At 36.9% G+C, this 14,857-nt stretch overlaps 1 protein-coding gene across 1 annotated transcript in view; it reads left to right on the top strand.

Moving 5' to 3' along the window:
• LOC124789017 (UDP-glucosyltransferase 2-like) overlaps nt 1-14,857 on the top strand; it is a 50,196-nt gene that overhangs the window by 448 nt on the left and 34,891 nt on the right. Inside the window, exon 2 of the mRNA XM_047256303.1 lies at nt 2,546-2,724. Coding sequence (XP_047112259.1) covers nt 2,546-2,724 — 179 coding nt within the window. The remainder of the gene's footprint in view (nt 1-2,545; nt 2,725-14,857) is intronic.

Raw genomic sequence — 14,857 nt, 5'->3', positions numbered from 1 at the left:
GTTAGAATGAAAAGTTTAAAAATCTAGGCAGAAGCCTGCGTCCAGTAACTGCTTCACAGTTTCTGCTGATTGCTTTACAGTAAATTCTGATTTTCACGCTGTAGATACACTCATTATATCTACAACTGTCAACAATTTTTACAGTCAACGTGTAGCCTATTTCATTTAGCTCTATAATATCATTTTATGGCAGCTGCTGTGTAGTACTTCACAAGTGTGTTAGTACTTGTATTTTAATATTTTTAAAACGTACTACACAGTGCAATATATTTAAAATTCTGTAAATTTATAAAAGAAAGTTACAGAGGAAAGCACTGTTTTTTCGAAAACGCGTCTATCTTGACGTTTGGTTATTACGTGTATTATTAGACTCTCTTCACTTCCCATAATTTTTATCGTCCCTACGACGTGCAATAAATTTTGCAATTGTAATTTCATCCTCAAAAAGCTTAAGCCAGTCTTAATTATTCATCTGTTCCAGTTTTAACAACTTTTCTTTTAGAAATACTGGGTACAGAACAGAATTTGAAAGGAGATCTGTAAGTGAAAAGAGTTTCATTGACTGTGTTTTTTCCCACTTATTGCGGAGGTGAATATTCCAAAGAGTGGTGAACGTCTCTTACGACTGATTTATGTCATTAGTTACATTTCATTCAAAATTATGTTCAGTACCCAGGACTTGTAAACATGAAGGTCATTACAATGTAAGACAATTTCTCACAGGACCTAGTTCTCGGGTTTCTTTTTGCTTTATTCTTTTCATAGCAGGCCTCCAGTGTGGCCGAGCGGTTCTAGGCGCTTCAGTCTGGAACCGCGCGACCGCTACGGTCGCAGGTTCCAATCCTGCCTCGGGCATGGATGTGTGTGATGCCCTTAGGTTAGTTAGGCTTAAGTAGTTCTAAGTTCTAGGGAACTGATGACCTCAGCTGTTGAGTCCCATAGTGCTCAGAGCCATTTTTCATAGCAGGGACTCAAGGCTCTTCGCATATTCTCGCAGGTATGGTTGAACTCATTTTATGGGTGGTATGGAGACGTCAATCAGGTCCCCCCAACCATTTTGTCAGTATACGGGGTGAGGAGATATAGTACGTCTGATCGTTCAGTAACACATTCGGGTTGCCATACACATTTTTTGTTTAGAATATGTCAATATCTGAAAATGCGTATCTTCTCTGAACAGGTTGTAGTGTTTCGCTACGTTTAGAATGTTTGTGATTGTTTTCCAAACAGTCAGGTAATTACGTAATACGTTGTCTGTGATTTGCAACTCCTTCTTTTATGGACATGTCAGCATTGTTTCTCTGTTAGAACGAAGTATATTCCTTGTAAATTATCTTAAACACTCCAGACTCTTTTCACAGGTGACTAAATATCGAATTGATTCTGTATATACTGGGCCTATAAGTCTGCAGGCTGTCGTGGCCCCTTCGTCATTGACGATACGGTCTTCTGAGTCGTCCGGCTTCGTCGTAGTACTCATCAAACTTCTTCATTGCTTGACGTTTCCATTCCTAGTATGGGATCTACTTCAGGATACAGCTAGTGTCCCTGGATGAGCTGCGTTTAGCCATCTATAGTCGAGACGCCGTAAGAATGCCCCAGACAGCTCGTAGCGCTGTTGCCAGCTTTTAACTACGAAGAGCTAACGCCTGTTGGTAAAAACAGTATCCGTCTATATAACTGCGACAACACAGAGTCGTTTGCCATAGAGATGTTTAAAAAAACGTTATTGGTTGAGGTAGGATCACGAAACTTCCTTACCCAACCCACTGCAGCTGTCAATAATCAGCTTACGCCGTCACAGCGATAGGGAAACCAGTGTAATCCTAAAGAAGTTGCCAGCAGAAAGACAAAAACGTCGATCAGTGAAGATGTCCGAGATAAATATGACATAGCCTAACGACTCAGTAGATTTTGCCCTGAACTATTACGTACTGTTGTGGTTTACAGTGCCCCTGGATCAGTTACTAATTTTGGCAACAAGTGCTAGTATATACAGTACGTTTCTTGTCTGGCGTTTAGGACACTATTACAGAGTTTACTAGTGTCTTCGCTTGTTTTGCTTGCTTGTTCGGTAGTGCACTGTTGTTAGGTTGGGCTGGTAACATCACGTTCGAGTTTTAGAGCTATGCAGTTCAAGTTCAAAATTAACTGTGCACATAGAGACTGACAGAAACCGGTGTACCACGAAGTGGAATGAAGCAGGTTCATGGGGAACTCGATGCCCTGCGGTAGCCTGAAAGAAACATTTTGTGAATATGCTGTTCCTGATGAATTCATATCTTCATAATTTTTCTTATCCACGAAGCTGATGGCGCAGAAATGTCTAATGGAAATGATAGTTACCACTCATTGAAAACTATAAAAATATGCATAATTAATAATGTCAACAGACACCCAGTAAAGTAATTGTTGAATTTACAAGTAAAACAATCCAATAACCCTAGAAAATGCTTTAAAACATTAAACTGAAACTTTCTTTTACGTTACATGTTTCAATTTTTAGAGAGGAGAAATTGGCAATATATTCTGTTACCTGTTTTAGGACCCACCTCCAAACATGACTCAGATAGACATGTCGTTCATGTACGACATGTGGAAAGAAGATATCGATTTCTTAAAAAATTCTCTCTTATCCAAATCAGAACTGATGGTCATTATTGAAGAGCATGTTAAGAAGGCGTGTGATGCCCAACTAAAAATTCCAGGCCTGAAAGAACTTCAGTAAGTACTATTCATAACGTCTCCCATCCTATACTCAGAAGATGTTTACAAGAAACTTCCTCACCTCGTCATGAATATGGATAACACAGGTCTGGACCACTTCTTCTGTTGCTTATAGTACAAATTAAAACGCTTTAGGTTTACACAAATTGTCTCTTTACCACGCATGGTCTTGTGACGCTCCACTGATTGCACTCTTCATCACATCGAACAAAGGACCCCGCAACACGTAAGTGCGTCCGCAGCTCGTGGTCGTGCGGTAGCGTTCTCGCTTCCCACGCCCGGGTTCGCGGGTTCGATTCCCGGCGAGGTCAGGGATTTTCTCTGCCTCGTGATGACTGGGTGTTGTGTGATGTCCTTAGGTTAGTTAGGTTTAAGTAGTTCTACGTTCTAGGGGACTGATGGCCATAGATGTTAAGTCCCATAGTGCTCAGAGCCATTTGAACCATTTGAACACGTAAGTGCGTTGACATAATAGAGTATTTCAACTCAGAAGAAATCTGTGAAAGGGTTTTTATGAGTCTAAACTATGCACGACAATTTAGGCCTGCAAGTAAGAATATTATGTCAAAGATATTTCACAGTGTTATCTAACATCCAGGTTTACCATTGGTGAAGTTATTGGAATTGGATCCCAGTCATCACTCAGGTGAGCCTAAGATATTAGCTGATGGGAACCACTGAAGTGTAAATATATGCACATCATTATCACCAGTTTTCAATCATTTCGTTCGAATTTGGTTGAAAGATTCGTCTGATACAAGAATTTCATGACAGTATCCCCAGACCCATCGCTTACTCGAAGATCGCTCGCACCATTTTGGGTCTGGAACAATGGAAGATGATGCACCTGCGAACGAAACAAAACTTAATCAGCTGTTATTGAAGTGAGTAAGGTTGACGTACCGAACTCACTTGCTGAAAGTGTAACCTGATATTTTAGGCTGAACTATAGCTTTGGCTGCGTGCTAGATAAGTTCATTCCATCACTGAGCAATTGATGTCAAAGTTACTTCAGTACAAGTGGAAACAAATTTCTCTTTTCTTGAATCAGAACCAAGTGGAAAGCGTTATTCCAGAACTAAATGTTGTAAATGTAGCAAAATTATCTGCGGAGATACTTGATCAAGTATTAAACATAAGTGGAGGTGGATGAGCGCACCGGATTTTGCTCAGTGGTAATTAGATTTGGTAGATTCTCTTAGATAACAACATCTACACTCACAGGAAAATAAAAAAGAAAAGGCAACAGCAAGAAGGAGCTACGTGACATAACCGAAAGTTGGTTGGTAGGCTTGTTTCTACACTTGTCCGTCCTCTGCTGGAATACTGCTGCGCGGTATGGGATCCTTACCATGTAGGATTGACGGAGGACATCGAAAAAGTGGAAAAAAGGGCAGCTCGCTTCATGCTATCGCACAATAGGGGTGAGAGTGTCACTGATATGATACGCGTGTTGGGGCAGTTTTCTTCGCGGCGAGATCTATTTACGAAATATCAATCACCAATTTTCTCTTCCAAATGCGAAAATATTTTGTTGACACCCACCTACGTAGGAGGAATTAATCATCATAATAAAATAAGAGAAATGAGAGCTCGAACGGAAAGATTTAGGTGCTCCTTTTTCCCACGAGCCATTCAAGAGTGGACTGGTAGAGAAGTAGTATGAAAATGGGTCGATGAAGCCTCTGCCAGGCAATTAAGTGTGAACTGCAGAGTATCCATGAAGATGTAGATGCATATTTCGCGCCAGTTGCATAAGACTGACGGTAGTGTCGCCACTCGAGGATGGAAATCAAGTTTTCTTCAATGAAATAACGGTTGTGAGCGTTATTTACCTTTGAGAGCGGACCTGATGAGTTGATGTTAGTCAAGAATGTCTTTAAGACGACAAAGACACCATTATAAACACCTTACTGAGTTTGAATGACGTCATGTAATAGGAGTACGAGAAACTTGATGTTCCTTTTGCGATATTGCAGAAAAACTCGGCAGGAATTTAACCACTTCACATTGATTCAAGAGAATTTATGTTCACAAGAGGCCCGGGCTCTGCACAGCTACGTGGCTCTACCGAGAGGGAAGACCATTGCGACTGGTGTATGACTCTGGCAAAAGATACTGCATCTGTAGCAGCAGTCTGAGCATCCGTTTACACCACAATAACATAAAGAACTGTTACAAATCGGTTACTTCAAGAACAGCTCTCAGCCAGACTCCCTTAAACACGCATTCCTCTATCCCGAGAACACTTTCATTTGCGTGCTTCAGTGGTGTTAAGGGAGAGCTCACTGGAAGGCAGGGTGGAAACCTGTTGCATTTTCTGATGAAAGCTGGTTCTGCTCCAGCGCCTGTGATGATCTTGTGTTGGTTAGAAGAACGCCAGTTGAAGGCCTGCCACCAATTTGTCTGCATGTTAGACACATTGGACCTACACTTAGAGTTATGGTCTGGGGTGCAACTTCACATGATGGCAGGAACACTCTCATGGTTATCGCAACTACCTTGACTAGAAATTTGAACACCAGTCTGGTGATTCGACCTGTTGTGCAGCCACTCATGAACAGTCTTTAAGGATTGTTTGCAACAGGATAAAGCTCACCCACATGCCGCTGTTGTAACCCAACACACTCTACAATGTGTCGAAATGTTACCTTGGCCAGCTCGGTTACCAGATCCGTCTCCAGTAGTAAGTCGGTTCGTTTAGAGCAGTTAGCAATTTTTTATGCACACGCTTCTTATTGATGAATTAATTAAAATACTTGTATTAAATAAAAAAATTATATCAAAATGTACAATTTAATATAAATATTTTAGTTAATATAAATATTTTGGTTAATATTTACATTAATTTGTCGAAAACAAGCTGCATCCTATGTACCCACTTACTACTATACAGGGTGTTACAAAAAGGTACGGCCAAACTTTCAGGAAACATTCCTCACACACAAATAAAGAAAAGATGTTATATGGACATGTGTCCGGAAGCGCTTAATTTCCATGTTAGAGCTCATTTTAGTTTCGTCAGTATGTACCGTACTTCCTCGATTCACCACCAGTTGGCCCAATTCAAGGAAGGTAATGTTGACTTCTGTGCTTGTGTTGACATGCGACTAATTGCTCTACAGTACTAGCATCAAGCACATCAGTACGTATCATCAACAGGTTAGTGTTCATCACGAACGTGGTTTTGCAGTCAGTGCAATGTTTACAAATGCGGAGTTGGTTCAAATGGTTCAAATGGCTCTGAGCACTATGGGACTTAACTGCTGAGGTCATCAGTCCCCTAGAACTTAGAACTACTTAAACCTAACTAACCTAAGGACATCACACACATCCATGCCCGAGGCAGGATTCGAACCTGCGACCGTAGCGGGCCACGGTATGGTGCTTCGACGACCAATCCACCTGTCATGAAATATGCTATTCAATACCGCTTCAACCGCAGGCGAGCTATGTGCCGGACATTCATCATGTTGGAAGTACATCGCCATTCTGTCATGCAGTGAAACATCTAGTAGTAACACCGGTAGAACATTACGGAGGAAATCAGAATTCATTGCACCATTTAGATTGCCGTCGATAAAATTGGGGCGAATTATCCTTTCTCCCATAGTGCCTCACCATACATAAATCCGTCAAGGTCGCTGATGTTCCACTTGTCGCAGCCATCGTGGATTTTCCGTTGCCCAAGAGTGCATATTATGCCGGTTTACGTTACCGCTGTTGGTAAATGACGCTTCGTCGCTAAATAGAACGCGTGCAAAAAGTCTGTCATCGTCCAGTAATTTCTCTTGTGCCCAGTGGCAGATCTGTACACGACGTTCAAAGTCGTCGCCATGCAATTCCTGGTCACAGAAATATGGTACGGGTGCAATCAATGTTGATGTAGCATTCTAAACACTGGCGTTTTTGAGATTCCCGGTTCTTGCGCAATTTGTCTCATACTGATGCGCGGATTAGCCGCGACAGCAGCTAAAATACCTAATTGGGCATCATCTTTTGTTGCAGGTTGTGGTTTCACATGTGGCTGAACACTTCCTGTTTCCTTAAATAATGTAACTATCTGGCGAACGGTCCGGGCACTTGGATAATGTCGTCCAGGATTCCGAGCAGCTTACATAGCACACGGCCGTTGGGCATTTTGATCACAATAGCCATACTTCAACACGATGTAGACCTTTTCCGCGATTAGTAAACGGTCCATTTTAACACGGATAATCTATCACGAAGCAAATACCGTCCGCACTGGCTGAATGTTACGTGATACCACGTACTTGTACGTTAGTGACTATTACAGCGCCATCTATCACAAAGCGAAAAAAGTGGCCCAACTAAAACATTCATATTTCTTTACGTACTACAAGAATATGTAATGAAAATTTGGGTTCATATTTTAAAAAACGCAGTTGATGTCCGTTTGACCTATGCCAGCGCTATCTAGCGGGCTAACCATAGTGCCATTTGGTTTCCCCCTTCAAGCTAGATGTGCTTCGTTCTTTGTAGTTTTTTCGTATGATGCTTATTTCGTGAGATATTTGGTCCAGTCGCTATCAATGGACCACCCTGTATATACTACTGGCCATTAAAATTGCTACACCACGAAGATAACGTGCTGGAGAGGCCAAATTTAACTGAAAGGAAGAAGATGCTGTGATATGCAAATGATTACGTTTACAGAGCGTTCACACTAGGTTGGCGCCGATAGCGTCACCTACAACGTACTGACATGAGGAATGTTTCCAACCGATTTCTCATACACAAACAGCAGTTGACCGACGTTGCCTGGTGAAACGTTGTTATGATACCTCGTGTAAGGAAGAGAAATGCGTACCATCACGTTTCCGACTTTGATAAAGGTCGGATTGTAGCCTGTCGCGATTGGGTTTATCGTTTCGCGACATTGCTGCTCGCGTTGGTTGAGATCCAATTACTGTTAGCAGAATATGGAATCGGTGGGCTCAGAAGGGTAATACGGAACGCCGTGCTCGATCCCAACGGCCTCGTATCATTAGCAGTCGAGAAGACAGGCATCTTACCTGCATGGCTGTAACGGATCGTGCAGCCCCGTCTCGATCCCTGAGTCAACAGATAGCGACGTTTGCAAGACAACAACTATCTGCACGAACGGTTCGACGACGTTTGCAGCAGCACGGACTATCAGCTCGGAGACCATGGCTGCGGATACCCTTGAAGCTGCATCACAACCAGGATCACCTGCGATGGTGTACTCAACGACGAACCTGGGTGCATCAATGGCAAAACGTTATTTTTTCTCATGAATCCAGGTTCTGTTTACAGCATCATCATGATCGCATCCGTGTTTGGCGACATCACGGTGAACGCACATTGGAAGCGTGTATTCGTCATCGCCATACCGGTGTATCACCTGGCGTGATGGTATGGGGTGCCATTGGTTACGCGTCTCGGTCACCTCTTGTTCGCATTGACGGCACTTTGAACAGTGGACGTTACATTTCAGTTGTGTTACGATCCGTGACTCTACCCTTAATTCGATCCCTGCAAAACCCTTCATTTCAGCATGATAATGCACGACCGTGTGTTGCAGGTCCTGTATGGGCCTTTCTGGATACAGAAAATGTTCGACCGCTGCCCTGGCCAGCACATTCTCCAGATCTATCACCAACTGAAAAAGTCTCGTCAATGGTGACCGAGCAACAGACTCGTCACAATACGCCAGTCACTACTCTTGATGAAGTGTGGTATCGTGTTGAAGCTGCATGGGCAGATGTACCTGTACACACCATCCAAGCTATATTTCACTTAATGCCCAGGGTATCAAGGTCGTTATTACGGCAAGAGGTGGTTGTTCTGAGTACTGAGTTCTCAGAATCTATGCACCCAAATTGCGTGAAAATGTAATCACATGTCAGTTCTAGTGTAATATATTTGTCTAATGAACACCCATGTATCATCTGCCTTTCTTCTTGGTGTAGCAATTTTAAAGGCCAGTAGTGTATATATATCAGTTCTGAGTGTACTACAATTAATTTAAAAAAATGATATTCAAAATTAAACCAAAGGTAAAAAAGCACATTTTGAAAACAAATGTTTTTTACGAATTTTGATGTCTAATCTTAACTTTCTTCTCAAGCTCCAAAAAATCAAATTGATATTGCTAGCGTTCGTGAGCTTATTCACTATAGCCTCCATTTATATAAAAAAAATTCATTTATAATTTTTGTTCTATATAATTGGTTGCACTCTTATTATATCTTTTCTTTCACTTCATCCTCAATTAATCTTATCATAGATTCACCATTCAGCTGTAGAATATTCTTGTAGTTTAAAGCAAATCCCATGTTTTTATGTGAATATTTTTTATCATTTTTCTCAAAATAATAACTTTTAGTTACAGATGAAGCCCAATTTGTAACCCAGTTATTTCTTAATTCATCAGTCAGTTCACTTACCATACATCCTGTTTCCACAGTATTTTCACCATCATCAACACATTCTACACTGTCTATATAAAAATACATAACATTTTTTCCTAGTTTATCTTTCATATCATACAACGAAAGCCATGTATTTGAGTTTGTGAATGCTGCTAAAAAGTATTTGCAGTCACGTTATTTTCCATGTAATAATTCTTGAAGTTATTCTTCATCTGAACCATATTCACAATAGGGAAATTTATATGTATATTATCAAATCGATCATCAAATATCATCTCATAAAAACTTTGTAAATCTATAACAGACTCAGTTTTACTCATATTTTGACATTGTTCAAATGTTCCCTATAATGAATTCAGACATATTTTAGCAGCAGTGCATTTCCCTGGGTTTCTGTAATTCTATGAAGATCTAAGTCAATACCCACTTTTTCTTTCATATACTGTATGAACATCTGAATGGTTTCAAAATTATATTTATTGGTTTCTAATTTCATTTTCATACAGTCTTTCACATAATTTTCAAACGACATGTGGCTTTTATTTCTAAAATCCAATACTTCATAGATACCTAAAATTTTATTTCCTTTTTCTATAGCTTTATTCATTCATCAGGTGTCCAAGTTCCAATGAAACTACTTCCATCATTTTTGTGATACATTTTATTTATTCTTTGTTCAGCCCATTTAAACACATAAAGGAAATAACAGTGTTCGTTTTCATTAATCTTTAATTGTACAGGTAAAATAAAACGATCCAATCCTCTAGGTGCCACTACTTTACATTTTGTAATCCCACAGCACTTCTTAGAATAATATCTTTGTTTACGTATTTCTGTTGGATGACCTATATGATGATAATAATAATAATAATAGCATACAGTTGGACAGAGACTAAATACATCGACATGTTTTACTTTTGTGTTAACACCATGTTTTCAGCTCTTAATTTTATTGTATTAGATTAATCACCATAGAAGTCATCTCTTGGATTCAGTGGTTCGATAGCTATAGGTAACTGTTTCAATTTTGGACGTTTTTTACACTCCTGAGATAATCCAATTACATTCCCAAATCTCTACTAAATTATATCCTGAATTTCATAGTTATGTACTTCTTGCTAATGTCTTCTGGTATAGGTCATCCACCGATTAATGATTATTAACTGCCTCATTTTCAAAACATTTTTACAACAATTTCATGGTAGTTATAAAGAATATTGGTCCCTTTATCGAAGCCATCTCCCCTGGCTCCAACTATATTTGCTACACCCCAATTAAGATCATGTTGAATTTTATGATTGCTTAAAATACTTACACAGCTACAGATTCTTTACTGTGATTTTCCTTTTGTTCTTTATCTATCATAGCACTTGTTACATTAGGTAAATGTTTAGATCTGTATATAGCCATACAAACCCCAGCAGTTGTAAATAACAAAAGGGATCTATATTAGATATTAGTACGAATTGATTGCTTAGTTCTGCACAACCTCTTCTCAATATATCTCTATCAAAAATAGAACATTCATTAATCTCTCTTTTAACATGGTATACATAATTTTCTTTAACTTTTGACAATGACATTTGAGAAATATTTCTCTATCTTTCGGTTTCATAGCATCAGCATGATAATATTCCGTATCAGGTTTTGGCCCTATGTAATTTTCATCTTTCTGTGTATTGAACAAATGTGGGAAATGACCTTTCGTTAATTCTTTCACATCATATGTTTCTGGGAAATTACGAAGATGGCTTTATAAAAAATTTCTGACAATTTTTAGACCTATTGGTTTAATCTCCAATAACAGTAACTGACTTGCAGTGTAGATAGTATATAATTTTATTGCATTTTTAACACAGCACTACAGAACGAATTTTGAATCATAATCTCTAATATAAGGAGCTATAAATATTTAATCATAAAATTTATTAGATACCATTCACCTACAGAATTCATCCTCTGTTTTAAATTTGTGAACAGTATCATCATTAAAAGTGTTTATCCTTAATGAGATTTGGACTATGTGTTCCTGTTCCTTGTTGACCTTCATCATATTTTTCAGTATAGATACAAGAACTAGGAATCCTTCTTTATTACACTGCAACTATTTTCCCACAGAAATATATTCTGCATGAAACTTTCTTTCAAAAATGCCACCTGTTTGTAATTTGTATTGCATGTAACCTTTATGACATTTAATTTCTACTTCTAGATTACAGTATCTACATATTTCAAATACACATTCATATTTCTTACATCTCAAACAAATCATTTTAGTCTATGTCACAAACTTCTTGATTATTGTTTAAGGTTTCTTCATTGTAACAGTACATATTACAGTTTTTGCAATGTATCTTATTTTCCATGGTATGTGTTTGAATCATTGCATAATATACATATTTTTGTTTTTACTATGCATTTATGTTCATTCTTATTGTTATGTGCTATATTGCATTTATCACAGAAATATGATGATACCAAGAATGCTTACATACTGTCAATTATATCACAGTGGCTATGGTATTTCATGTATACATTTTTATTGCGTTATCAGGTCCACAGTAGATGACTGAATTGAAATTTTCAGTGCATGCAACATTTAGTTGAATGCCCAACAGTTGCTCAAGATTTTTAATAATGTCTGCAGTTAATCCTTCTTTGTTGTATTCACCTAACTGATTACTTAATATCTTGGTTAGCTCTTTCTATAATCTGTATTTATATCCTTTTCCAATTTTCTTTTCACCTGTGTTTAATTCTCTCCTTAAAATAACTTCCATGTGATGTATTAATGCCATTCTTATTGCTCTAGGGCAACACAGGTTATCATTAATTTATTATGTGTTATCTTTGCTGCATGTTGTAAGTGCTAACATCTGCATAATAAATATAATATATGCTATATCACTAGGCTTATTAGAAGTTAATATATATCTGATTTTATTACTTAGAACTGGAACGGATTGTTCAGTATTATTTAATTTTTGTGTCCTGTGGAAAGTGGATAAAAAGTTTTGGATTTGCAGTTGTTAATTCAATTTATATCCATTTCTGATGTTAGATCTATTTTTAGATACTTTCGCCATAGGATTAAGTGCTTTCACTACGTAATCTGATTTCTGCCTATCAGTACGCACTTAACTAGTATTAGCATCATTCAAGAAAATTTTATACTCAACAGACCAAGCTTTAAGTTTTTCATTAAATATGGATTTTTTTTCAGTCTCAAATAAATACTTTTTAGACAGTTTGTACTTTTTCCTTGCTCAAATAGTGTACTAGTGATGGATTAATTTTATCTGGTCGCACAATTTTTTCTTGTCTTTGTGGTCGAATTTTCTCTAAACTTTCATCATCAAATCTGTAAAAATAATTTACATTAGGGACGTGTTTTCGCCTTGATCTGGTCCTCTGGTATACATTTTGACGAAAAGAATACTCCAGCGCTACAATTAAGTTAATTAATTCTGATTTCAAAATTTATAGTAGCCTATAATAAAAAAATTCTTAGCTAGAGCTTTGAGTTCAACTACTCTGATATTATTGAGATTACTTGTAGGAATAGGTTAATACGATTAAATTAATTAACTCATTTTTACTTAATCTGTTGTAATTAGTTTAATTATTCTACAATAACCACAAAGTTGGGCATATGAATTGCTCCACATTACTCTTGTGTTTAATAAAATGAAACTTTAATAGATTTTCCAGAATTGAGTCGTGTCTTTTCCATTTTCGGTCTAATCTATGAAATATTTCTTACATGTGTTCTTATATTTATCTCTAGCAGATGGGTTTGAATAAATAGAATCTTAACCTTTAATTTCTTGACAATCAATAGTTTCTTGGTGTCTTATCAGTCTCAATTTGTTGTCCATCATTTTTCATTGGAAATAAAATTTTGCATGGCCTGCACTTGGAATACATTTAAATGATATCTATAATAATATATAGAAACATCTGTTCCACAAACACAAGGAATTCCTACAATATTGTATACAATTACATGATATTCATTTTACACATGCTACACATTGTTCTATAGCAATCCTTTGTGTATTTCTATTAAGCAAGATTATCACTTGTATTCTCATTGTCGCAATATTTAGATAGCTTAGAGTGAACCTGCTCCATTTACACAGAAGAAATGTTTATTGGTTTTGTTACTGAATGGGGTAGCACAGTGATTAGCATGCTGAAATTGCATCCAAGAGGACCATGATTCTAACCCATGTCAAGAATTACATGATTTCCCTAAGTTGCTTCGCATTTTATTTTTAAAATTAGATACATTCATCTCTGCTTAGAAAAAAATCATTAAAAATATATGTTTTACCTGAATATGCGCCTATTATACCATTTAATTTAATATCTAGACTTAATTCTGTTTAAAACAGTGGAGTGCCAAATCCTGGGATTCATTGCGATGTATTGTCTGTCAGGAAATAATACAATTTCACCTATGTGTCTTTGATATATTCCATTTATTTTCTTGTAAATTTGTAGTAAAAATGTTAGCCAATTTGCGATTTCATGGATGGTCACACCCACTCCTATTTAAAACTGTATAAAATTCCATTAAAAAATAACAAGTAGTCAGACTTCTTAACTTGAGGTAATGATTCACATGGTTTGTATGAAATACCTCGAATTCTGTATGGTAGTGTTTTTTGTGTTGGTTACATTGATACTATTCCATATAACCTTTGAATAGCATCGATATCACCTTGAAATAATTCTATGTGTGAACCATTATCATATGGATACATTATTGCTCAATTAATATCTGTGTTCCAAAGCTATTAATAACCAATCTCATGAACCAAAACTTAAAATAAATTTGTTTCACATTTTGGTTTATTATAATCAATTTACAATCTCATATTTATCCATATGTATTACTATTGGATCATTATGCATATTTGTGGAAAATAATGATGTAATACATTACCTTTTCCTTCTAGATCCCATAAGCTTTGATGACCAGAAATTTAATATGTATGTGTTCTTCTTTTACTAGTAGTTAAAATATCAGGAGTATTACTGTCACAAACGAACTGAATAACAATATATTTTTGCTACAGACAAAATGCTACATCTGTTAGTTATAACAGTTTTTTATTTGCACCTTTAAAATCGCATTTTAAATTTTTATTATTCCATTTACACCTACTGCCATGATAGTTATCAAATGGCTCCTTTATACGATGTCTATGTATGTTCATAAAATTTGTTGCATATTCACTAAATTCAGCAGTAATCTCAAGACTACGTGTTGGCTGAAATAACATTAATGATTCTCTGAATACTTTTTCACTCACTTGAGTAAGTTTTGTATTATCCTGATTACCTAAATAACCAAAATCCTTCACATACTTTGTTATTTACTCTTTTCATCTCTGCTGCAGCTACCATTTTTGCAAACAACAACAGTAGAAGCACCTTCATTTACAAAGACTTAAAATAATATAAATTTGGTAAATGTATATTTCTAATAAACATTATTTTTATTAGTAGGGGTCGATCATAGATATCATCAACAGCAAGTTACATACAATTATATGTAAGTGTTTATGATTATTTACAAAAGATTAATCTGTAGTTCAAAATAAACCTGTAACTAACCATTTGGAATACAAATGAGTAGTTCAAACATTCTGATAATGAAAATATCATTACATGAGAAAAATTAAACTCCTCTGACTTGAAGAAGT

This window comes from Schistocerca piceifrons, chromosome 3 (genome assembly GCF_021461385.2).
Source record: "Schistocerca piceifrons isolate TAMUIC-IGC-003096 chromosome 3, iqSchPice1.1, whole genome shotgun sequence".
NCBI classification, from domain to species: domain Eukaryota; kingdom Metazoa; phylum Arthropoda; class Insecta; order Orthoptera; family Acrididae; genus Schistocerca; species Schistocerca piceifrons.
Note: the sequence above shows the minus strand (reverse complement) of the source record. Positions and strands in the feature narration are given on the sequence as shown.